Here is a 24,749-nt window from a genome sequence, read left to right as displayed (position 1 = left end):
GTTGCTCTCCTTTCTTACATGCCAGCAGAAATGAACCTCTTCAGCTTTCTGCCTGCACATGGGATTGGTTTGGAAAATGTACTGAAATTATCTAAGTGTGAGATTTCAACTTTTAAAGGAAATACATTTTGAAATTTAAACAGGGAATTGTCCTACTTAGCTGCTTGCTTGTGTTGAAATATAAGTCTGGATGATTTTTGAGCTATTTTGAAGTTCCCCCCTCAATAGTAAGGGTGAATGGAATAGGGAGGAAAAGGAAAACACAGCCCTCTACTCCCCATTTATCTTTAATAGTCAGTGCAAAGTAAAGTGACATCTCTACAAATACTGCAAGAGATTGTGTCTGGTACTTAGCTTGCTTGGTTTCACACTGAGTTGAGTTAGAGCAGAGGGCTCTCTCTTGCAGGTTTTGTTTCTGATGGATCTGAAGTTGTTAGAGAATTCAGTCCTTCAGCATCACCGAAATCGGATATTACTGTGGGAATTAGTCCACCTCTCAGTGAAGCAGCTCTTAGTGAAGCAGCTCTTTCCTTCCCAGCTACAATCAGCAAACTATCACACGTCAGAGCTCCGCTTTCCTGTCTAACGAGTAGGTCTTTGTTGGCAAGATCTGCTCATCTCCAGTGTTATGCTGGGAGCCAAATTGGCACCGCTAGCTAATGATTGGACTGAACTTTCTCCGCAGAAACTCGATAGCTGTACAGCTGTGCATGCTCACAATTTGCTCCTCGATTGTCAGTCTCCTGACAGCTTTTTCAGTGGAACAGTTTGAGGAGCGGAGAGCCCTGCTTTGGAGACACAGAAGTGTTTTCACACCTGAAGTGTAATTTCACACCTTGTGTCGCTCAGCAGATAAGTGCGTAAAATAGCACATCAAACGGGAACACAAGAGGACAGACATGCTGTAGACAAGAGACCGTAGCTTGTTATTTATTTCCTGTCTTCGGCACACTCTGAAATAATAATCACTTGCAGAAACCAGGGCACAGATTTGCAGAGAGGTTAGGAGAGGGGTTTTTCTTGCCAAGCGTTCTGCTATTGATTGCAGAGCAAGGTGAAAGACTGCACCGAGCTGGGTCTGTGGAGCAGAGAGCTCTGCCTTGGACCACAGCATTAGCCAACACGTACCAGACATGGGATCATTAGCACAGGAGGCAGCAAGAGTTTTAAGGGTGTATTTATGGAAATATTGAATTAGACCATCCCTTCCCTGTATCTACTTATAATTTTTACTCTTTGCATTCACTCGAATAATGAATAAAATTGACCTTAAGTCCAAAAAATAATAATAATTTAAATAAAGATGAAAATTTGGAACAGGTCTTGAAATCATCATGTGAGATCAAATCATTTCACCCCCTCTTTTTTTGCGACCAAACCTTTGTTGTGAGGGGTGAGGGAGAGGAATGAAAGGTGCTGACACACTGTTTGACATGGAGAATCCAGGGAGATGCTCATGGATTCAGTTAGCCTTAGGTTTCCTGAATTTGAGAAGCAGTTCTTTTGCTGTTTTTATTTCCAAGAGTATAGGTCTGAATCACATATTTGCTTCCTTCCATTCTTCTCCCCAGCTGGACATGAGGAAGTCCAAGGTTTGCTCTCATCTACTGCTCTTCATCCCTTGAATGAAGGAGATTTGTCCAACCCTCATCTTATATGCAGTGCAGACAAAGCTGCTCTGCTTGGAGTTTTTGGAGTGATTTCTGACTACCTGGGGCTTCCATTTAATCTGTTAACTCTGCCAAACATTTTGTTTTCTGTGTTTTGTCCTAGATACCTATGGAAAGCTTTGCCTGCTCAACTCTGTGGGCCAGGAGATGTCTCGCTGCAAGACCTCCATCCGTCGAGGGCAGCCCAACCCCGTCTACAAAGAAACTTTCATCTTCCAGGTTGCCCTCTTCCAGCTCTCCGATGTCACACTAATGATCTCCATATACAACAAACGCAGCATGAAACGCAAAGAGATGATCGGCTGGATCTCCATGGGGCAGAACAGCAGTGGAGAAGAAGAGCAAAGTCATTGGCAGGAGATGAAAGAGTCAAAGGGGCTGCAGGTCTGCAGGTGGCACACATTGCTGGAGTCCTAATGGTAACCAGGGCAGCCTGTAGATCCTGGGACTGTGGGTTGTCTTCCCTCATTCTCAGTCAGCAGGAAGCAGCTGTCCCATGGCAAGCACTGTGCTCTGACAGGTCATGTACTCTTTAACCTGACTTTTCAGTATCATCTGTCAAGCATTAGAAGTGACAAGGCCTGGGAAGCAAGTTTAGTTTTTATCTTTCCAGGTTGCCCTGCATTTTCTACATCCAAATTAGTAACCTTAGGAAAAGCAAGGGCAAACCTACAAGATCCTCCCTTTCTTGCTCATTTTATCATATGTCTAATCATCACAGTTTGATTTTGATGCTGTTTTCTTCTGGAGTAAATTCTCTGATCCTTTCCTTATTTATATTAATGAAGTCTGCAAACATTCTTGACACGCAGATAGCTCACAGATAGGCTAAACTGCATGCAGATCACATTTTCCTCTCCTTTATTATCTTATTTTTTAAGTCCTAGAAATGAACATTTGGTAGCACTATAGACTGGATTTTTCAGGCAGCATGGGAAAGCACTGTTGAATACTCTGTCAACTTTAAAGTGCCTAGGCGTTATTACTGTTTCTGATACTAACTGATAGTGTTTATTTGGACTTAATACTGCCAGTATTCTTAATTAGCATCCCTTGCACTTGTTAGCCTGTATTGCCACAGAGATTGCATGAGGGATAACTAATAGTGGTTTTATATTGTGATTATACAATGCATGTTTGGATGCTTACTTGAAGTTCAAGGCTTCTGTCATCATGAATACCAAAAAAACAAAGACCAGAACAAGCTGCACATCCACCTTTGTGCCTGAATCACTCTTTTCTGCATCACTGTTTTGATTATGTGTTATTTTGTTCACTTGTAAAAGTGAGTTTCATTCAGAAAAGCATTTCTGTGAGCATTATACAGAAAAGCTTTTGATCCATGATTTCACTGTTGTTCAGTTAAGCACAGCTCAAGTTTGCTGAGGGCTCTTGTCCAAATGGGCTATCTGTAGTATGTTTGGGATCTGGAAAGAGAACCATTTTTGGCATGTTGAGCAGTAAAGAATGCCAGACCAAGTCACCTCATCTTTGGGACAGTCTCTCCTACAAGAGCAGGTAAAATAGGATCCAGGGGACCCACGTCTAGAGGGGCAGCTTTCAGGGAGCAGGATCCCTGGATGAAGCGATGGCATTTCAAGGTAGTTACTTTTCAGACCATTTTGTTATTTTCCATTTTCATCATTTTTTTCCCATTTCCATCAGTTAAAGTTGTAGAGTCAGTGGCAAGGGAAGAAGTCTTCATTTGCTTGATTTCTGAACATTGAGCTCTCATTAGCTGCTGGAAAACTGCATGTGACGCAGCTGAGGACGTGGATTCTCTAGGGCAGTGATGGTATGTAGACAGAAAGGTGCCAAGATATTCACATACCATCAGCTACCTAAATTTAATTCCTGGAGCTCCTTAGGAGAGGATTGGCATTTCTTCATCCCTTCTGATGATAGGAAGGAAATATTATGCTGGAAAGGTTTGGGTTTTTTTGTTCTGAATCACCTCGTGTTTTGTTTTTGTCGTTTACTAGTCTGGCACCAAATTCCATCTCTTGCACCACAGCTGTTTCCTTCCATTCAATGGTGCTGTGCAAGTTTCAGCATTGGCTGTTAAACCAAAATTGAGCCTGGGTGCTGGTTTGCATCACACTCAGGCTAGTGATCACCCACTGGGCAGTGGTGTGGTAGATACAGGTTATCAGTTGGTGTAATACACACAGGCTTTGTCTGTCCTCACATGGCAGCCCACCAAGTGAGGATAATCTCACAGAAGAAGGATTTCTGGTGTGGGTGAGACAGACCCTACAGATCATATGTTCTTTACACTTACCTGCCTGGGCATCATTTTCCAGTGGGACTGGTGGCTGTTCTATGCAGGAGGATTGTCCTCCACTGCCTAGATAAGCTGGCACAATATCTGCTTTGCACTACTGGGGCTTTGTATTTCAAATCAGGATCTAACTCAAAAACAACTGCATTTTTGACTGCACTGTTAATTCTGCTGCGTTGCCAATAGGAGAGAGAACAAGCATCTGAGTGGTAATAAGCAAACCAGTCTAAATGTGGCTTTTTGCTTTCTTAATCATATATTTTTCTTCTGGAAGAAGTACAGAAAACAGACCAAATCAAAAGGTGCATTTGCTGATTTCAGTCGTTTTCCAGTCTCTGCATAATTTTTCTGAACTGCATGAAAATGTATATACAAGTGTTTATAAGTAATTTTATTATCTGAGATGTGTATAATAAACTTATGCAGATTCTCTTAGTATCTTCTTGAACCTGTAAAGTGTTGCTTTATGCTTAATTTAATGATTAGCTAAGGGAATGGTATCAATTGGTAGTATGCTTCACAAGTGAACCGGGGATAACCCTGATTTATAATTGTGTGATTAAAAAGAATTATTGGAAAGGTTAGCTTTAAAAAGCAACAAGGTGAGCTCATTTGGGACATACGTGCTGTTTTCATACCTAGATCTTTTCTGAAGATGCAGCACAAACTGACATCAGCATCCATAGAGTCTGTTGATATCTGAGCATGTGTTAAAACTTCGCTCTCAGATGGAAGCAGCTTCCCGCATCATTGCAATAACGTTTTGGCCTGATGTTTTACAAGAAAATAATGGTGGGAAGGAGAAAGGGATGAGGTGGGGGGAGCATTGTTTGGAACTGCTGCTAAAACTGTTGGCACATCCATGCCTTGAGCAGAACATGAGCAAAGTTCATTAAATTCCTACCGAAGCACAGAGGAATTGATGACTCTTGGGCTGAGTGGTGTTGGGGGTGCTCATGTTTGCTAGCTGTATTTCAGGACTTTGGTTGGTTTTCTGGTTTGTTTTTCTTTAGAGTATTGACCGTCTGTGAAATGAAGAAGGCTTAGCTGCAGCTCCCCTTTATTTCAGAGCTCTTGTAATTCTTTTCATAGACAGATTGAATTAGTTATTGTTAACATTGGTACAGGCTGACCTTGTGCTCCTGGTCTTTCACATGTAAACACCACTGCCCTTTCAGTCACTGCTATAACCCCTCGTTTCCTTTAGAAGTGGCTGAGAAATCAGAATTTCCAGGCATGCTTCCATTCCTTTGGAATCCTGCCTCACACTTGGCTCTCCATAGGTGATAGTCACTGGAGCTGGGCCCTGTTCCCCTCTGGCTTCCATCCCCATGTGCACTGTGCTGGGTCCCTGCTCCTGTGGGGGCTCCAGAAGAGGAGGAGGGCCATGGGGTGAGCAGCTGACCTGCTTCTGGGAATGCTTGGGTGCTTGTATGGCCTGACTATGCAGTTATTGCTGTGTAGTGCAGAATAATGCACGTTTTCTAAGATAATTTATCTCCTTTGACACCGCTGTCTGGAATCCCCAGAGATAATATTTGAATTTTCTTCTCTAGGAGGGAGAAAGAAAAAAGCTCCAAAGCCACAAAACCTTTGTGTGGGAAGGAACTAACTGCACTGGCTTAAGCCCAGGATGCTGTGGGCAAAGTGCTCTGGATCCATCTCTATCTCGAGCAGCATCACTCAGCTAGCTGCAGTCTGTTCCTTCCTTGGTCTCTGTCCAGCAGCACATCCCTGTCCTGCTAGGCACTCTGCTGTTATTTTATTTCTTGTTTTTAATGTGTATTGACAACAGAACAGAATGATCTCACCACGTTTGTATTCTCTGCAGTAATGCCAACTTTCAACTGATGCCCACAGAACCGAGTACCTCTTTTAGCCCACTGTGCTGCAGAGGTAGCTGACTGACGTGGCTGTTTGTGAAGGCTTTCTCTGGGCTGTCTGCAGCATGATTTGGTTAGTTTGGGTTTCCTTTCTACCACTGGCTTTAGTTACTCTGGCCCTACTGTGCAATGCTCTGTCACAGAGTAATGTGGCTGTGTGGTTCCTGGGGCATGGAGGGCAATGGGTGGAGGTAAGGAGCCTGATTTGGCAGGGGGTTGGACTGGATGGTGCCCAGAGGTCCCTTCCAACCCCTACAGTTCTGGGATTGTGTGAGGTAATTTGGTATTTTTAGTGTCTGCGGAGCCTGAGGAGTTACTTGGTGCTTTACATAATTTATTAATCCACAGTCATGAACGTCTTCGGATGTTCTTAGACTCACAGAACAGAAGACTGCCAGCTGCTATTGATCATGTCTCCAGCACAAAGCCCAAGGTGGCTGCTTGGCAGAGGAGGCCTTTCTTCTGGTGGCCGCTCATTTCTCCTTCAGCTGAAGCTGGTGCTGGCCTTGGAGCTCACATGCCCACAGAGCTTTCCCATATGTATCATCATCTTTAATCTGTACAGTCTCCACACTTCACCTCTCTACCTCTTGCCTCCAAAATGGAGGGATAAAGGCTGCATGAGGCCATGTGGCCATGTCCTGAGGTGCTGGTAGGGTTGTGATGCTTTAATGTTTACAAGGTTGTGACACCTGTTCAGCCCCAGTAGGACAGAGCTAAAGGTGGAGGGAACAGCCTTTTCTGTTTGGTTCCTTCTAGGTTTTTTGTGTTCTCTAAAAGGACAGCAGAGCTCGAAGAAATTAGTATGCAGGAGCATCCACTTTCCATTTGAAATGTACCGAGTGTGATGTTTGCAACTATGGTTTGAGGGGAAGAAAAAAGCAGCCAGGGTTTGTAGAAGTGCTTGCTCTTTGAGGGAGGCAGGATTTTCCCTGCAGCAAGAGCTACCCACCGGAACGTTCTCGTACCTCAGGCAGTGATGCTGGCATCCAGCTGATCTTCTTCAGTGATAAATGCAGCCAGAAGCTGACAGGTCTTGCAGCTTGGAAAGAAATACAGGATAACTAACGTGGGCTTTTATTGGGAACCTGATGCAGATTTAGCAGGAGTGAAAGCCCCCAGTGGTGGTCAGGATGGTGGTAGATAGGGAAGGCTGAGTGCTGGCATTGCTGCTGAGCTGTGGCTTTGCTGTTTCCCTTGTTTCCCACCTCAGTTCCTTAGTTCCAGAACTGCTGAAGGCATACAGCACTTCCTTTCTTTTTTTTTTCTCCTACTTCTTTTTTTCTTCTCACCAGCACAGGGTGAGCTCATGCCTTCCCACAGTCTACACTGTAGGTCTTAAGAAATGAATGTGTAAATATTTTGTCTCTCACAGCAGCCCAAGGTCATCTTTCTGGAACAGCAAACAGGCACAGAATCCAAAGAAGATCAGTCCGTCATGTGAGTAAGGTTAGCATCTGCACTTACAAATGACAAAGGCTATTAATCCTCATGCTGTAATCCCCAAGCTGTTTGCCAGCTGGCAGCAGGAAGATGTTCCTGCTCAGCCCACACAGCTATCCATGTTTTTCACCTTTGTGAAGCAGATATAGGTCAATGCTGTAGCCTGGATAAAGAACTTGGTAGGCATCATTCATCTTTTCTAGTGTTCCATTCCCTCCCTTCTCCATGCAAACCACCTGTCTGTATTGGGGTGCAGCAAGAATGCTTCCCCCCACTTCAGAATAGGGCACTGTAGGTCCCCTGTGCTCCCACATTGGAGAAGAATCAGGGAATACCCAGGAGTTGGGTATGGAAGGTAAAAGTTCAGCATCAATCATCATCTGGGGACCAGTGGGGAATTTGGGTCCTGCCTGCCATGGGTTCAGACCCAACCACAGTCCTGCTGCTGGTGAGATGGGAGGAAGGCTGCCTGTTTTCCTCATCTCAGTTGTTTTGTTAACACTTTCCAGGTGCTTTTCCTTCACACCATCTCCCATCCTTTCATTAGTATCTGCAGAGATCCGCTCCAAGTCAGGGCCATGCCTGGCAGCAATATCTTCTGTTCATGGTGCTCAGGACAAAACCTGTTGTCTGGTCTCTTGCTGTCACCATGTAGCATCTTTAGCACAGGGTTTCCAATTAAACCAATCCCATCTCCTTCCCGTTGGCACAGCTCTGAGTTTTGTCTTGTTGTGCTCTGTTCTCTTCTGTGACTCTTTCCCATCAGAGTTTGGCCTTCTGTTTGTCATGAAGAGTAAACGAAGAATTCATTTAGTAGACTTAGCATTTAAATACCACGTGGCATTTATATATGTGTATATAAAAACGTTTTTTAGGTATTGTGCCCCCAAGGCCTTTGCATGCAGCACGGTTCAATGTATATCTGACTATTGATTTAAGCACACCGTACTAAATAAATCATTTCTTAGTGCACGTTAGCTTCTTTCCCTTCTGGAACAGCACACCATTTCTGGCAGGGTTGGTTTTTATGTCTTACCGTTGCATTTTCAGCTGGGCACATTCTCCCACGCATCCCAGGACATGTTATAGCACTTCATGTCCACAGCAAGGCCTGTGGGGCTTGAATTTCTTGCTCGGTTATAAATACGTTTATAGAAGGGGAACTGTTCATACTTGTAAAGTTATACAAAGCAAATTGATATCCCCTTTTCACTTCTGTAAAGGTTCAAAGGTTGCACTGAAAAACTGTACTTTCTGTGTAGCTAATAAAGGACTGGAACTGTCTGGTGTGGCAACTGGAATGATATCAGCATTGTTTTGCTTGCTACATGCGGTTGAAAGAGGGGAGCTGAAGTGCAAAACTGATTTTAAAAAAGGATGAAAAATATGATGAAAAGATGTTTGGATATTCAGCAGGAAGAGTGATACGGGTTTATTCTTAGCTTTTCATGTACTTGACAATGAAACATTTTTATTCTACTTAAGTGTTAACGTGCATGATCATACAATATATTGCCTCTTGCTAATTATATGCTGTGTTAGGAATGCTAATGTCTCGATGATATCTGACTGGGAAAAAAGGGAAAAAAAAGCATTAAACCCAGCTTCTGTGGAGTTCTGGGCTGAAATTACCCACACGCACACATATACAACCATCCACACCTTAGAAACAGTCTTATTTTGTTTCAGTGAGCAGGTTTTTATCAATAAAATAGAAGCAGATGGCTCATGTAGACATGCAAAACCAGCGTGTCTTCCTTTGTGTTCTTATTGTGACAGAATCAAGTGAATATGCATCTAGGAGAGGTGGACGTGTTTTGTCCAGAACAAAGATGCAGGTGGCCAGTGCATAATGCATAACTGGGGGGAATGGGAATTATCCCTCCCTCTCCATCCCCGTCTGTCTGCACGTTGCTTCTCCCATGAGAGCTGTTCTTAGTTATCTGTCTCATCAATGTGTGTTGTGTCATCAGTGTGTGCTTGGTCCCTTGGGCTGGGGAGCTGGCGTTGGGCTAATGCAAGGTCAAGCACATCCCAGCAGCAGTGAGGGTCGCGTCCCTGTCTGATGGCCACTTGGCTTGTGTGTGCCTTTCACCGTGATGTGCTGGTGTGTATCAAACCTTCCATCAGGTAGTCGTTGTAACCTGTGCCCACGTTGAGGCAAGAAAAGCCAAAAGAATAATTCAGAAGTGGTGATTTCATGCTGTGAGTGTTTAGAGCACTGAGAGAGCAGTGATGTACTAATATGGGGAGCCAGGATTTCTGAATCCCTTCTGGGATCTGCAGGGCTGCCTCTCCAGGACCCCAGTGGTACAGATCTTTGATGCAAACTGAGTCTTGTTGTTTGGCTGAGGACTGATGTTGGTGGGGTGACCGGGCTCACTTCTTCTCAGATGCATTTAAAATTCATGCTGCCGTCTCCCATCCTCAGCAAACTCCACATTTTGTTTTGCCTTGTTTTGCTTTGTTTTATTCCCATTACTCTGTTCTCCCTCCAGCTGCATTTTAATTCCTTGCTCAGAGCTGCTTTGCTCCTTGGCGAAGCACCAAGTGCTGTTTTGCCAAGATATCCCTCATGTCATCCCAGCTTTGGCCAGGTGGAAAAGTCACATTTTGAATGTCCTGAAACTAAGCTTTGAATTTCAACGAAAGAGTGATAGAATTTTTCATGAGAGGGTGAAAGCATTCCCACGTCTCAATCAGCCCAATTTAGGCTGGAGGAGCTGAGCTGTCTGCCATCTGTCTCCTCGCCAGTCTCTCCCCCACCATCCCCGTTTTTGAGCAGTTTGGCCAATTTCAATCACATATGAAAGAAGGGTAGATGGCTGAAAGACAATTATGCTTCTAGAAACTGTGTTACCTGGCAGAAGAACACTCACAGAGAGGTGGAAAGGAACGAGTTTGACAGCTCAAGGTCAGCCGGTGCGATGGTGAGCTGCCTCCTCGGGATGTGATGGAATTTGGGTGTTGGGGTTGGGGTTCTTGCTTAGAAGAAAGAGCCCAAATGGACAGGAAAACAGGCTGTGTTTGTTCTGCTGCTCCCCATCTGCCTGCTGAAGTCTCACTATTGATCTTTTTAAGTGTAAACAGGTCAACAGAACGAAACAAACCCTTAACACGGTCTCGCATACCAGCAAATTTTCTGGCACGATGAATTGCAAGATAGAGCAGAAATCCAAAGTTCTAAGACATCATGGGAGCTGCTCATCCAGCTGGGCAATGATGAGCCAGCGTCTGGGAGCACCTCAGCCAAATGGGCCAGGCCAGGAATGAAAATTGGTCCAGGACACAACTCCTCACATCTCCAGCTGCTCCGTGTTCAAATGTGCCTTTCAGGTACATCTCATCCTTATACAATGCCTTCTGCCCACCTGGAAGTGATTATGCCATTATGTCAGTGGGTCCCTTTGGCTGTGTTGAGAAATATAGCACTTGTGGAGGTCTGTGCTGCCTGGGAGCACTGGTGCTCCTATGCAGACATCTTTTGAATGCTTGGTGCTTCAATTCAGAAGGGCACATTAATTTAATTCTTTAAGGTGTCTTTAACGATTGGCTTGAGATGTAACTGCTGTGAGATGAAGGAACTGGGTTTTTTTCTCATTCTACTTGGCAGTTAAGGTAAAGTAAGTGGTGGTGTTGTGGGTTTTTTTCATATTCCCAGTTGCTCGAAACCATTTTAAAACACATTCATTATTTTATACTAACTACGCTACGCTATCCTGCTTTCCATATTCTTAAAAGAAAAACAACAAGAAAAAGCGAACCAAAACCAACAGCGTCCTACTCTTCTATTGTCTGCCTGTCCAGGCTTTATCTTATGCAGCACGCATTTGAAGTCTTATCTTTTCATTTAATATCACTGTCAATAGAGACTTTGGTCCCAGTTCACAGTTCTGTTTAATTTCCATTGCACGAAAACAACATGTGCTTCAGCTGGGCAGCAGCTCCCAGCCAGGCATCCCTGGCAGATGGGAAAACTTTTCCCATGGGAGGGGAGGGTATGGATCATGTTTCCATAACAATAGATGGGGTGGGATGGGATGGGATGCAATGCAATGCAATGCAACACAATGCAGTGGGATGGAGTGGGGTGGGATAAGGTGGGGGTGGGATGGAGCATCTGCTGCACGTCTTCCTTCATTTTGCATGACCAAGTGTTCAGAAAGCAGAATTTAGGTCTGTACATGCCAACACGCAGGGAGTTGATGCCCTTATGTCAGAGCAGTGAGCCTGCTGGCTGCCCTGTATGCTTAACAGCACATCAGCGTGACTTCTCAGGTCTGCTTCTCCTGCTGCAGCTCCTCTGGCTCGAAGAAGGGCTCCCAGACTGGAGCTCCCAAGCCAGAACATTTATCCCAAGTATTTGGACAGCCCAATTTCATACAAGCCCTGTCTTTAGCCGGGAAGCTGTATGCACACCTGGTGGGAAGGGAATAAGATAGAACGGCTCAAACTGCCTTGAAGAAAGCAGCAAGCTTTGGATTTTAGAAGAATTTGCTCCAGGCTTCTCAGAGGATGGAAATGTTTCCTGGAGCCAGCTGGGGGAAGATTAGATGACCTTTTGGCTGTAAATTATTGCCAGCTAATAATTCCCACTTGAGTGCTGACAGCAGAGGGGAAGAGGTGTCTTTGCAGCAGAAAATACAATAAATCTCATGAACACTGGAGTAGCGCATTCGTCGTTCATTCAGCTTCGAGGTGCAGAGAACGTGCTGCTGTGTCTTCCTTTTCAATCTCCATGTCCAGAAGAGAGATTACTGCACTAATTACGACATCTTTGTGAAGAGCTGAAGCATTGCTCGAGTCCTCTGTTCGACAGCAGAAAAATGTCAGATTCATCTCACAGTAAATTTAAAATTACACCAACCCGAACTATCGCTACTGGCAGCATAATAATAAGGCAGGTAATCAAAATCAATTAAATTCCAGCGCCTTCCCATTGTCCTAGAAAATTCAAATCTGAGATTAGTTTGAGTTCGTTTGACTTTTCAATATGAGAAGTGGAACTTCTGAGGCAGTCTGCAATAGGTACGTGGCTGGGTCTTTTCTTCAGCTGCACAGACCTCAGGCTGGTCTGAGGCTGCTGTGTTGGTGTTTGAAAACTGGGACTTGGGCCTGCCAAGAGCCAGTGCTGTAAGGTTTGGATTGAGGTATTGATCAGGTGAGTGCCAAGTGAAGAGTTTCCAGCATGTATGAGGGAGGGGGACCAAGCCTGGCACATTCTGCTCTATGGGACCTTCCTGCAGACCATGGAGCAACAAGCAGGAGGGGATCTCCATGTTTCCCACCAGCAGTAACACATCCAGGCACCATGTGCCCCAGGGCCCTTATCTTCCAGATCACTGGAGACGGGGAGTTGTCCAGGATCTTCAGCTTGTGGCCAGAATGGATGTGTTCCCGTAACATCTTGCCTTCATTTAGCCACTGGCAAACCTTCCTTAGTAGAGATACTGCTGTGTCTTTCCAAACAACTCTTCCCCTTTTCCCAGGTCAGGGGTGGCCCACCTCTTGCAGGGAAGAGCTCTGCATGCTGCTGGATGGGAGAAACTGACTGGTTTTACAGATAGATACATCCATATATATATTATCTATATATATGTTATCTCCTCTTTGCCATTGCAGATAGAGTTGGGGTCTTTGGAAAAGGAACTGTCCTTCTTTGCACACACTGCCTTATGCATATAAGATTTTACTTACTCTTTTTACCTGAGCCTTTTTGGCTGGATCCTCATTAGGGTAACATGAGCTTGATGCCCTATCTGAGCAGAAATGCCTGAGGTGCTCCATGCCTCACTGAGCTGCTGTTTGGGCTGTTTTTCTGTATGGTATCTCTTCAGGAAGCAATTCCTATTTCTGCCCATGGGATTTCAGAGTGCTGTGGTGCCTCTTTGGGGTCAGGGGTATATGTGCCCCAGCCAGGGCACTCTGAAGGGGTCTGAGAAATACTTAAGGAATGGTGAGTGTGCCCAGAGGGGGACATAGGCATGAAGTGAGAGGGCAGATGAATGTCACCCAGAGGAAGAGCAGACTGTGAGTGTGCATTACCAGCAGTCCCCAGTCAAACCCACCACTCCCTCCGTTCTGGGCACTGGGTTGGGTTTATCCCAGTCTCAGTCTCTCCCTGTGCTGGAGCAGCTACCTGGCATCCTTTCCCCTGAAGCTGCTGCTCCACTCTATACTCCCTTCAGCTTGCCCATATGGGACATCAGCTGTCCTCTCCACCTGCAAGACATGAAGAAGGGCTGCCACCTCCTACCTATGGCGTTTCACTTCCCCATTCTTTGCCCTGCTGCAATGATCCTGGCAGCAACTCATCCCCTTTTCAGCTCTGAGCTGTGACACACTGCAGCCATAATACGTGTGTCTCATCTTCCCCATCCCATCGTGTCCAATCCCATCCTATTCCACCCCATCCCAACTCATTCTATCCTTTTCCATCCCACCTCAAACCATTTTATCCTGTTCATCTCCTATCCTGTCCTATCTTGTCCTGTCCAATTCTCCCCGTCCTTATCCTCCCATCCCGCCTATCCTATCTTATCCTATCCTATCCTATCCTATCCTATCCTATCCTATCCTATCCTATCCTATCCTATCCTATCCTATCCTATCCTATCCTATCCCATCCCATCCCATCCCATCCCATCCCATCCCATCCCATTCCTCCCATCCCATCCCATCCCATCCCATCCCATCCCATCCCATCCCATCCCATCCCATCTTGTCCCGTCCCGTCCTTTCCAGCCCTTCCCATCCGTTCTCTTGCCGGGACCTCCCCTCCCTCCCCGCCGCCTCGAGTCGCTCCAGTGATGGGGAGAGCGTCACCGTCTCCTAGCAAAGCGCCTGGCAACGCTCCTAGCAACCGGGCAACATCTGCTCCCGCTGGACCAATCCGTGCCGGGCACATCTGGGCGCCCACCTCCGCGTGCTGCAGCCGGGCGGTGATGCGCTCCTCAGTGGCTGCAGGGACCCGCAGGAGCTGCCACCAGTGCCACCACCTCCAGAGGCAGCCAACAGCTCGGAGCGGCCGGGGAAGGACGAAGGACGGGAGCAGCTCCCCCTCCAGAGCCGGGGATCGCCGGGTGAGTGCCGCAGGGCTGAGGGTGTTTGCGGACAGCGAGTCGGAGAGCGTGGCATTTGCTGGCCGGGCTGCGGGCGGCTGCTGGCACGGAGGGAGTTTGGTATGTGCGAGCTGCCGGCTTTGCAGAGCGCTGGAAGAGGGCACGGAGCCGAGCCGGGCGCAGTTAGTCCTGCAGGGCTACGGGCTGTGCACTGAGGTGCTGCTCCGTCTGCTGTCATCCTATGGGAGAACTCTGCAAAGTAAGCGGAGCTACTTTTTGTTGCCTATTTGCTAAGTGTCATCCTCGGGAATGAGAGAGCCACCTAAATATAGATGTGTTCTTGCTGCGAGACACACACACACACACGCATGCACGCACACACGTTGTTTTCCTCTATCTTTCACGGTGTTTAGATCTGCTTTTGCTTCATGTGTGGACATAGGGAGTACGAGCATCTCTGCACATACAAGCACGGAGCTGGGTCTGCACACACGGGTCTGCTGATGTTTCTCAGCCCCGGAAGGTGCGACACCATGGTGTCCCTCGAGAAAGCAAACATAGAAACATACACAGCACAGTAATCCTGGGACACTCAACCCATAATCTGACTTTGCCCAGAGCTGTGTTACTCTGCAGGGAGGGGGGGGTTGTGTTGTTGGGAAATGGGCGCTGCCGCTCCAAATGATGCTGTGGTTTCAGTAGTATCCCTTCAGTTTCCTGCTGGGCTGACAAGAGCTGATGGGGATCACAGCCCTTGGTTTCACGAGGTTGTGCTCAGTCTGCAGTCGTGTTCTGGCTCTGCAAACTTCCGGGTATTCCGAGGAGCTGTGTGTGCATTATTCACTGTGGGAGCATTACAGCCGTTCTGCTGAGAGGCTGACGTGGTTTTTTCCTCACTTTCTGGTTTATGTCTGAAAGGCTGTCTGAGAAGCGAGAGTGAAGTCTGGGAGTTAGGAATAGGCTGTCTAAGCGGTCTCTCCAACCAATTCTATGAGGAATTGGATGTGACACCAGAACTCCGTTTTTCTCTCCTCTCGTGCCCATCCTGCTGCTGCCATCTGAGCCATGTTTCCCCTTGGTCCCCCCACAGGTGACGTTCTGCAGGGCTGTGCTGCCAGCAATGCTCGCTGAGCCCGTGCGAGGAGATCTCACCGGGACTGCTGGCGTCATCCCAGAGAGACCCTTTGCAGACTGACTCCACATCCTCAGGTAACTGCCACGTTTGCCAACTACTGTTGACCGGGCTTTGGAGTGAGGGATATTTCTACCAAAGGGGGACTGAGATAGGATGTTATTCTATTTCTTTGCTGCATCTGGCTGAGCTTTATCTGTTCCCTTGGTCAGAGGGATGGAGGCAGCAGGGCTGCAGGGAAAGGGAGCAGAGAAATCGCCCCATCACTATGTCTCTATTTTCATGCACTCATGAGAACTATCCTGACACCTGTGTCTTGCACACAGATGAACTAGGGAGATATATAAAGCTATTAGAAGCCCCAAAAGAAGGCAGTTTTAAAGTGCCGAGCCACAGCTTCAGCCAGTAGCAAGGCTGATATCTTCCCTCAAGTAATCAAGGGGATTTCTGTGGCTGGGTGAGGAGTGGGAGATCCATCCCTATGCTCTGCAATTGTCAGTCCATGTGAAACCCATGGGCTGGCAGTGTTTCCCATTCATGTGTTCTCTGCCTGTGTTTTGGTGGTTTGTGTTACCAGCTGGGAATGCTTCGGTGGCACCTGAGGCTGCTTGTCCTGAGAAATGCAGCAGTGTAACGTGAAATCAGAGCAGGGTTTCAGCTGAGCACTCTGTGATTGCAGCATGGCTGAGGTTAGAGGCAGGGGAATTCATCACTGCAGTTTGATGGCAGCTGCAAGGACACAGCAGTATCTCCAGCCATGTCAAAGTCACATCTCCTACTGATAATAAACGCCCATCTCTGCTTGCTCAGAAGTATTGGGTTTTCTATTTGTGCATGCAGGACATGCTCAGAGGTGCTCTCCATCTCAGCCAGCTCTCTTGCACTTCCATCCCCTTGTGCTGTGATGGAAGCCCAATGGGGTACCGGCACATTTCATGTATGAGGTGCTGTTGGCTCCGGCTCACCCAGTGAGCCCCCAAGTTTCCCCTGCAGCCGTCTGCAGTGATGCACTGAGAGCAGCAGCTGCTCCGGCCCCAGCACTGCAGCATCGTGCTGCAGGGACACGTCCTCTTCCCCAGGAAAGGTGGGAAAAGCAGAAGCACTCAGAGCAGCTGTCTGTACAACCTGCAGACCCAGGGCTGGCAGTCTCCTTTCCATTGCTTGAAGTGGAAAAGCACAATCTTTGCTTTCAGCTGCTCAGTCATTTGCTAAACCCCCCTCTCTGGGCTGACCTTGCAGCCCTCCTGGGAGCAGCAGCACTAATTCATGCTGTGGAGAGGCTCTATCTCTGTGTGATGGGGGACCCTGGGGCAGGTGAAGACTATTTTGTGCCATTTGCAGCTTGATCATGAAGTTGCCGTGCTATAAATCAATTTCCATTTCCATTTAGATAAGATGCCTAATCTCGCCCTCTGCCCAAACATGCTTAATAACTCTGTGGGTCCACGCGGCGCTGTAATTATTCCCAGAGCAAGGAGTAAGAACGGGAATGTATTTGAAAGTACAGTTAAAGACCTCATGAAGCTGCGTTGGGGAGATCCGGGAGGCAGCAGCCTCCATCCCCTCAGTGCCACGCATGGGATTTATGTTCCCAACTTCCATTAGCACTAATGGCAGCGGGAGCCGCTGCGTGCTGCTGTGTGCATTCCGAGCAGCCGGGCTCGGCCAGGCAGGGAGGGCAAACTTCGCACTCAGGATCCACCGCTCCATCCCTGGGGGGAAGGTTGGCCCCGTGCCTGGGATTGTGGTGTGGCGCTGAAAAAACGTAATGTGATTAAGATGTATCTGTCTCCAAGGCTGGCTGAGGCGGAGGCAGTGACTCATACCACCTTGCTGTAGCTGTCAAAACACTTGGCTGGCGAGAATAGCCTTTCCTCACAAAAAAAAAAAAAAAAAAAAAAAGCAAAGCACTGATTCAATATGTTTATATTTAAACAAAACACGAAGGGTCTGATTCACTGCCGCATTACTACCGCCGTGCGTGCCTGCAGCCCGGCCAGGCAGCCCGCACTGACTTTCAGGAGTCCTGCAGGGCTGGAGCCGCTGGGCTTTGCTGACAGCCAACACCGAGCAGCGTGTGTCTGCTCTGCTCTTGGTCTTTGAGGAGCTTTGTGCTTGCGGGTGGGAGTTTGTCCATTTAAAATCAGCCTTGTAGCCCAGAAGTGGGGACAGGGCAAGGGAATGGGGCCAGATGAAGGGAACTTCATGGAATCACAGAAAGAAAGTTGGAAAAGACCTCTGAGGTCCCCAAGTCCAACCCCAACCCATTTGCACTATGCCCACTGACCGTGTTCCTCTGCACCACATCTCCGTGGTTCTTGAACACAGCCTCTCCCTGTCCATCTGGCATGGCTGCTCCAAGCAGTTTGCTGATCCTTCTTCAGGACCGTTTGTCCTTAAGGCCGGTGGTGTCCCAGTTGTCATCCTTCATCTCAAGGGAGAATGGAGAAGAGATGGAGGGCTGAGCAGTGATGCTCTGCATGCCCTGGGTTTCTGTCCTCCCTCTGCTCATGTTCTGCATGCAGAGCACACAGATGCACTTTCAGCCTTTTCAGTGGAAATCACCAGGCAGTGAGTTTTATAAGAAGATTGTTTTAAAGGAGAACAAGAAGCCCCTGGTTGGTTCAGCCTCCACTCTGGGTTTGGCTCTATTCCCATTCTTGATGGGGCCATGGGAACATCACTTCATCCTTCATACCTCTGTCCTCTTCAGAGAAAGGCTGAGGAAAACTGTAATCACCATTAAGCTTGAAAAAGACCCCCAAGATCACCCAGTCTGGCCAACTACCTTCCACCAATATTTCCCCACTAAACCACATATCCCTTGGTATCATCCCATCTACACGTTCCTTGAACACCTCCAGGGATGGTGACTCCACCATCTCCCTCAGCCTGTTCCAGTGTCTGGCAACTCTTTCAGAGAAGAAATTTTTCCTAATGTCCAACCTGAACCCTCCCTTCCTCCCTCACCCCCCCAGCACAACTTGAGGCTGGTTCTCATCCTATTGCTAGTTATGCAGAAGAGGCAAAACCCCACCTCGATGCAACCTCCTTTCAGGTCATTGTAAGGTCTCCCCTGAGTCCTTGTGATGTTCTCCTATCCCACAGCTTTGGGAGCGTAAATGCTTTTCTGTCTGTGTTCAGATAACACAGCAGGGAGGTTTTAACCTAGGAGAAGCAGTATGAGAGTAGTTAAATGCCCAGGGTGCCCTGTCTCCAGTGGAATTCCAATGTAGGATAAAACCTGTCAGCAGTGAAGGCTGTGCGTTTGGACCACATTTCTCAGCTGCCTGGGGCTGGCTGTGCTGTGGAGATCGTAGCTGTGCCCTGACTCCTGAGAGCTGCATGCAGTGCTCCAGGTTGACCAAAACTTGGCATCGTCCTATTGCAAGGAGGAACAGTCCCTTTCTGATTCCTCTTTTGTGAGTGCAGTGCTTGGTCCTGGTGCAGGGCTGGGTCACTTGGCTCCAGACAGTCCATTAATCCACCAGCCAAGGGATTTCTGCCCAGGTTTGTAATGTCCTTTTATAGAAAACCTCCATCCTCACTAACCTGAACTTCAGCGAGAAAATACAGGAAGAGTCTTCCATGAGGATTTGTCCTCTCTGGGCACCTCATGTGGGTTTTGGTGTGGAAGGAGGAAGGCAGAGCACATCACTCCGTCCTACCAGGGAGGAAGAGTTGCTCCCAGCCCCTGCAGGATCAGTGTTTGTGTCCTTTCACTCCCAGCTGCAGCTCAGGGAGCATGGCAGGATCCTTCCAGCACTCCATATGAGCTCTCTCCTCTCTCTGCGGTGTATTTGGCTTTATTACCATAGGAGAGATTCTACATTCCAGAATCAGGTCTGTTATTGCCCCAGAAAGCCAAGGTTTTGCACAGAGCTGTAAGGGCATCTCAGTTTGGAGGAGGAAGCATGAGCTCCGAGACCTGACTGTGAGTGGCTCCAGGTGGTAACGTTCTGTGGGCTTTAAAATTCACCATGAATAACCTTCCAAAAAATAGCATATTTGAAAGGAAGCCACAGAAACTGCTTTTAACAGAGGGAATATTGTCCACGATGATGTCAACCCCGAACACTTGCGCCTCCCGTCTAATGAACCGCAAACCAAAACCCAGTCTGCGTTCTGTCTGGTGCTCACCAGAAGGAAAGTTACAGTCCCATTGCAGTAATGTAGCACTGTGACACCTCTGGTAGAGAGGATCAGCCAGCGGGACCCCCGAGGGCTCTGCTCTGCATTCCCTTACATGAAGGGCTGAGCATCAAGCAGGCTGGGTGCACTCGGTGATAACCAACAAACAGCAGCCTGCACTTAAAGCCGGGCTGCCATGGGACCACACCACCACCTAGCGAGAGCTCACTGCAAGGCTGGCCAGCAGCACTCGGAGCTGGGATCGGGTCATCATTTACCCTGGTCTGAGCGGCTGTCGCCAGCCGTGATACTGATGGTACTTATGGCAGCAGCTCCAGTGCGGGTGGTCACTACTCCGGAGCATGGCTTGGGTTGGAAGAGAGCTTACAGCTCACCCAGCTCCAATCCCTGCTGAGGGCTGGTTGCCAGCCACCAGCTCAGCCTGCCCAGGGCCCCTCCATGGCCTCGGGCACCTGCAGGGATGGGGTGCACACAGTAAGGAGTTTCTTCTTAACATCTAACCTAAATCTAACCTAAATTCTCTCTTAATTTTGCACAGAGCTGATCTGATAGGGGCCTACCAAATCCATTAACGACGTCGAAAGTAGCTTACTTTAAGAGAAAATATGCAGAAGAAGAACATCTACATCAAGATTACCATGAGTATTGTCCAAAAGTGAGTAGCTTTCTCCTTCCAGCTCCCATCCTCCCTCCGTTCCATCCCTCCCTACTAAAGACCCGTGTGATGCTCTTTGCTCCCCAGCACCTGATACTCCCTGAGGACCGGACTTGTATTCTAAAACTTTCTCTCCAGAAACTCCGATTCCTGGAAGATCCCGAAGCGTATCTCCGTAGGTCGGTGTTAATTAACAATCTGTTGAGGAAGATTCACCTAGAGACAGAGAGGGAGAGCTATGAATACTTTAAGGAGGCTCCGTGCTATAGGACTGCTTACTCTGACTCACGAAAACGGCTGAAGTTTATGGTACACGAGTGCTGTTCCCAGTCGCTCTATTATGAAGAGCTGCATTCGTATCGCATTGTGCCTTATTCTGCAGAGAACGCCGTTTATGGGATGGGCTACACAAGCAGCCACCTGGAGCAAAATTCTCAATTGCTTATTTATAAAATGAATTAAAGTAGCTGTTAGACCCACCGATGTTTGTTTCTGAATGCTTGAACTGCTTGCTGAGGCGTTAGGATGAGGCACTGATTGCAGAGATGCCCGTGGTGAGGTGGGAGCAGAGCTTGGACTCAACAGCTTGGGGTGAGTTGGGTGCTTTGGGCACCGCTCTGCAGCCCCACCATTAACCAATTGGCCACAAAGCACCATGCACACGCAGGGCAGGTGTGATGCTGAGGGCCTCACCCACGTGCAACATGTTGTGTGGATGCAAAGCCGTGTTGCAGTTCTCTGTGTGTAGATACAGACACCGGGAATCACTTTGCTGTTCAGTCGTGCCACCCTTAGCAGAAGGGGAGCCCCAGGTAGCGGAGCAGTCCGGCAGCGAGGAGCCAGGTGCCAGTTACTTACTGCGAAGGGACAGATAGGAAGTTTCTGTAAGGAAATGCTTTGTACATGAAGGAGTCAGTGCCAAAGGAATGGCCTTTGCCTGGGATGGTCACAGACTAACTCGCTTGCTACTTCAACTCTAATGAGATTTGCAAGTTTATTATTATTAGAATAATTGCATTCACCTTTTTACTTACATTCTCTCTTAGCTAACATCTACTTTGCTATTCTAGTACAGAACAGAACAGCTCACAGGACAGGTCATTTCTTTGTCCCATTGCTGTGCTCCCTTAGCTTTATTCGGGTTGTTTCCCCCATACCTTCCTGCATGCTGACCTGCTGTTGGGCAAGGGGTTCACACTGGTGCTGGGAAATCATAGGTAATAATTGATTTTGACATGGAAAGGCAGAAGAACAGTGGTAACTCCTTTGGGTAGAGAGTGAATGTACATGACAGATGAAGCTACTCAGTGTTGGTAATGGTGTTTCAGGTGAAGTGAAATTGTGGAACCATAGAATGGCTTGGGTTGGAAGGGACCTCAAAGATCATCAAGTTCCAACCCCCATCTTGGGCAGGGCTGCTAGGTTTAGTATTAGATCAGATTGCCCAGTGCCCCATCTAACTGAAATGCCTGATTTTGACCCAGGAATTAACCTTAGGTTATGTAAATATATATTTCATGAGCTGTGGGTTGACATGAGAGCTGATCAGCAAACTGGTGATTACAGGTGGAAGGTTTTTATAGCTGCCAAAGCTATATCATGAAAATACCAAAGAGTAATATAAGGGAAGAGATGATGCTCCAGCAAAAGCAATGATTGCACTGTAACCTGGGGAAATGTGATGAAGGAGCTGTGATGTATCAGTGACTGATATACCTGTGTCTCAGAAGCTGGGACTGCTGAACTAAAACAGCAGTGGTCCAAACCTGTCCTACTGATGGCTGATGCTATTTCTTAAGTACAAAGAAATAACATTGCATGGCTGGGATGTGCTCGGTACAGGTTTAAAGGGGGAACCTCAGAGCACCTCAGCTGCAACATTGCAGCTGCTGGGCATGTGTTCACAGCACAGGACAAAGGAGAAAGGGCAGGAGCAGGAGGTGCAAGGAGCAACGTGAACTCCTGCCTCAGCAGTACAGGCTTAGGGGACAGAAAGCAGCAGGAAGGCACAGATTATTAGTGCAAAACAACAGCTTATTTTGGGGGCAGGATAACCTGCAAAGTGGGGAGTGTGAGCAGCACAGGCACTGTGGGAAGGCTGAGGATAGGGCACTGCAGGCAGAGACAGTGGCAGTGCCTGTGCCCAGGAGGACACTGGGGGCACAGTGTGTGGTGTAGTTGTTCAATCAGTGTGATTCTTCTGCTCTAAACTGACCTGATTTATGCCCTTATTTTGCTCTTTTTTGTCTGGTTTTTGCCTGAACTTGCAGCAATGCAGCAAAGATGCTAGGGCTCCTGCCCCCTCTGTTCTGCTTGGTTACACTCAGAGGACAGTCCTGGCCTGAAAAACAAATCTGATATCAAATAAAAATGGCTGCAATGGCATGGACGCTCCGTAGGATTAAGGCCTTTAACCTCACCTGAAAAAGAAAGCATGTTCCCCCCATCACATAAACAATTCCCTCCTCTGCTGAACAGGGCAGGTATGTTCCTGCTTACTGTGAGCCCCTCTGACAGAGCACTGTGCTTTCACACAGTGATATTCGCCAGTGAGAAGTGGCTCACATTCATCATCACTCATCCATTAGCACTTGATAGCCATAATCTACAGTGATAAAGCAGTACAGAGGTGCAGCAGCATCACGAGTTGCTCCAGTTTGACACTTTTTGAACAACGTACTGCTTTTATCGCTTAGTTTCCAAGCTCCTGGGCACCAGCCATTTCATACAGCTTCATGCAGTGATTGTTCTGCTTTAGGGCTCGTAGCTGCAATTCAGCTCTTCTGGCTCTGATGTGTGAATATGTAGGTGGTCAGATTCCAGTGATAAGTATATATGTATATATATATATATATACACACACATATATATATGTTCCATTATGACTGCGGTAGGAACTCCCACACATGGGCTATGTTTGCACTGGATGTAAGGAAGGTCCTTCTTTCCCTCTGACTCTGTTGCCTTGGAGATAGTGTTCATTAGGTGATGCTGGGAGGCAATGACAAACCTGCTCACAGGTAGCTGTTCTTTCCCAATAGGGCTGGCTTATGACAATGCACTGTCATCTCGGAACAGCACATGTGACTGTAATTAGTGTTTAAAAGTTTAGCTCCCTCTGTGCCACTCTCTCACCTGGCTGTGAGTGCTGGACTTGAGCTGGTGGCACTGAGCAGCAACAAGAGGCTCTGCACAGAATCAGCTTTGCAACCCAACACCCCCAAATTGTAGGGCTCTGCTCCACCGCACACCTTGGTTATTGCCTGTGCCTCTCTGTGCACATCCGTGCAAGGCTCCTTATGTGCTCCATGCTCAGCATGTGCAGCGTGGGGGCTGCCCTGCCCCAGTGTGCTCCTCCATTGCTGAATTACTGGTGAGAAGCTATGGCAGAGCTGCCGCTCGGCTTCTGGAATATGTTGATATTGCACTGTAAATGGAACTGTTGATTTTTGATGAATGTGTTGAGTATCTGGACTATGGTGCCTTAAAGTCGCATCCTCATGCAGCCTTTGTACATGCAAACCCACAGCCCTCCTTTTAGCCTACAGCCCCATGCACGCCATGCAGCTCTGTGCCCACGGGGCCTTGGGAAGCACCACCCCCACCTCACAGTTTGGCACTTCCCTCCTCTCCTCTTTTCTAGACTGCTTTCCTCCCTATGGTTGGTCCCCAAACTTCTCTTTTTCCCAGTTCCTGCCATCTCCGGGTTCTGTGCTACCCGCAATGCCTTCATGTGAGCTCCAACCAGTGTAAAAAAAAAGCTTTTCAATGCCATATTGTGCTCTCAGCAGGGAATCTCCACTGCATATAACGACTGCGGCAGGTGCCGTCGAGTATTTCATCTGATATTTGACGTGGTTAACTTGGCAGAAAATAGGAACGCTCGCTTCTGCCGGAATGCATGAGCCTGCACTGTGTTACACGGCGACTGTACACCACCTCATTGGGATAATGCCTATGGATTCTATGATGGAAGGTGGCTTTTTAATGTTTAAAATTACTCGGGACCTGACGGAAAGGTTTTTATGAAATTGTTTTCTAAAGTGGATAGTAGAAAAATGTATATGTATTTTAAATATACATACAACGTGCATGTTATTAATAAAGGTCTATTTCTATTGAATCAGACGGAGTCTTGTTGAATACATGCTGTTTTCTTTAGGAGTTAACATGCAAAGCTACTCAGGAAAGCTTTCTAACAACGTTAACACTCTGATAGATGAAAAACCCACCTATTCCTGGAGGGAGGGCTTCTCAGGGGTGAATCCAGGCCCATCTGACATGTCTGATGTGCAGGGCTAGAGCAGATCTTATGGGTTCCATGCAGACCCTTATCCTGGCACTTCCTCATCCTGTCCCCAACACATAATAGGAAAAATTTCTTCTCCTAGAGTGGTGCTGCAGTGGCACAGCTGCCCTGGGAGTGGTGGGGCCACCATCCATGGGGGTGTTTAAGAACAGTGGAGATATGG

The 24,749-nt window shown here is 47.5% G+C and overlaps 2 protein-coding genes across 8 annotated transcripts in view; both read left to right on the top strand.

Annotated features, from left to right (window-relative positions):
• SYT16 (synaptotagmin 16) overlaps positions 1-8,561 on the top strand; it is a 160,929-nt gene extending 152,368 nt beyond the window's left edge. For 6 of the 7 annotated variants that reach the window (XM_015865748.3, XM_015865746.3, XM_032445133.2 and 3 more), the window contains one exon: positions 1,774-8,561. In XM_015865748.3, coding sequence (XP_015721234.2) covers positions 1,774-2,087 — 314 coding nt within the window. In that variant the 3' untranslated portion in view covers positions 2,088-8,561. The remainder of the gene's footprint in view (positions 1-1,773) is intronic. The other variant, XR_014946813.1, reaches the window with a different exon arrangement.
• A 5,462-nt stretch (positions 8,562-14,023) lies between these two features.
• LOC107315428 (uncharacterized) lies at positions 14,024-24,400 on the top strand. The gene is made up of 4 exons (XM_085549591.1): positions 14,024-14,359; positions 15,429-15,547; positions 20,161-20,277; positions 20,365-24,400. Exons 1-2 carry the CDS (start codon positions 14,087-14,089, stop codon positions 15,531-15,533), a joined length of 378 nt encoding a protein of 125 aa, XP_085405717.1. The 5' UTR covers positions 14,024-14,086; the 3' UTR covers positions 15,534-15,547; positions 20,161-20,277; positions 20,365-24,400.
• Positions 24,401-24,749: the final 349 nt, after the last annotated feature.

This window comes from Coturnix japonica, chromosome 5 (assembly GCF_054131305.1).
Source record: "Coturnix japonica strain WE chromosome 5, WE-NBRP24, whole genome shotgun sequence".
Classification (NCBI taxonomy): domain Eukaryota; kingdom Metazoa; phylum Chordata; class Aves; order Galliformes; family Phasianidae; genus Coturnix; species Coturnix japonica.
Note: the sequence above shows the minus strand (reverse complement) of the source record. Positions and strands in the feature narration are given on the sequence as shown.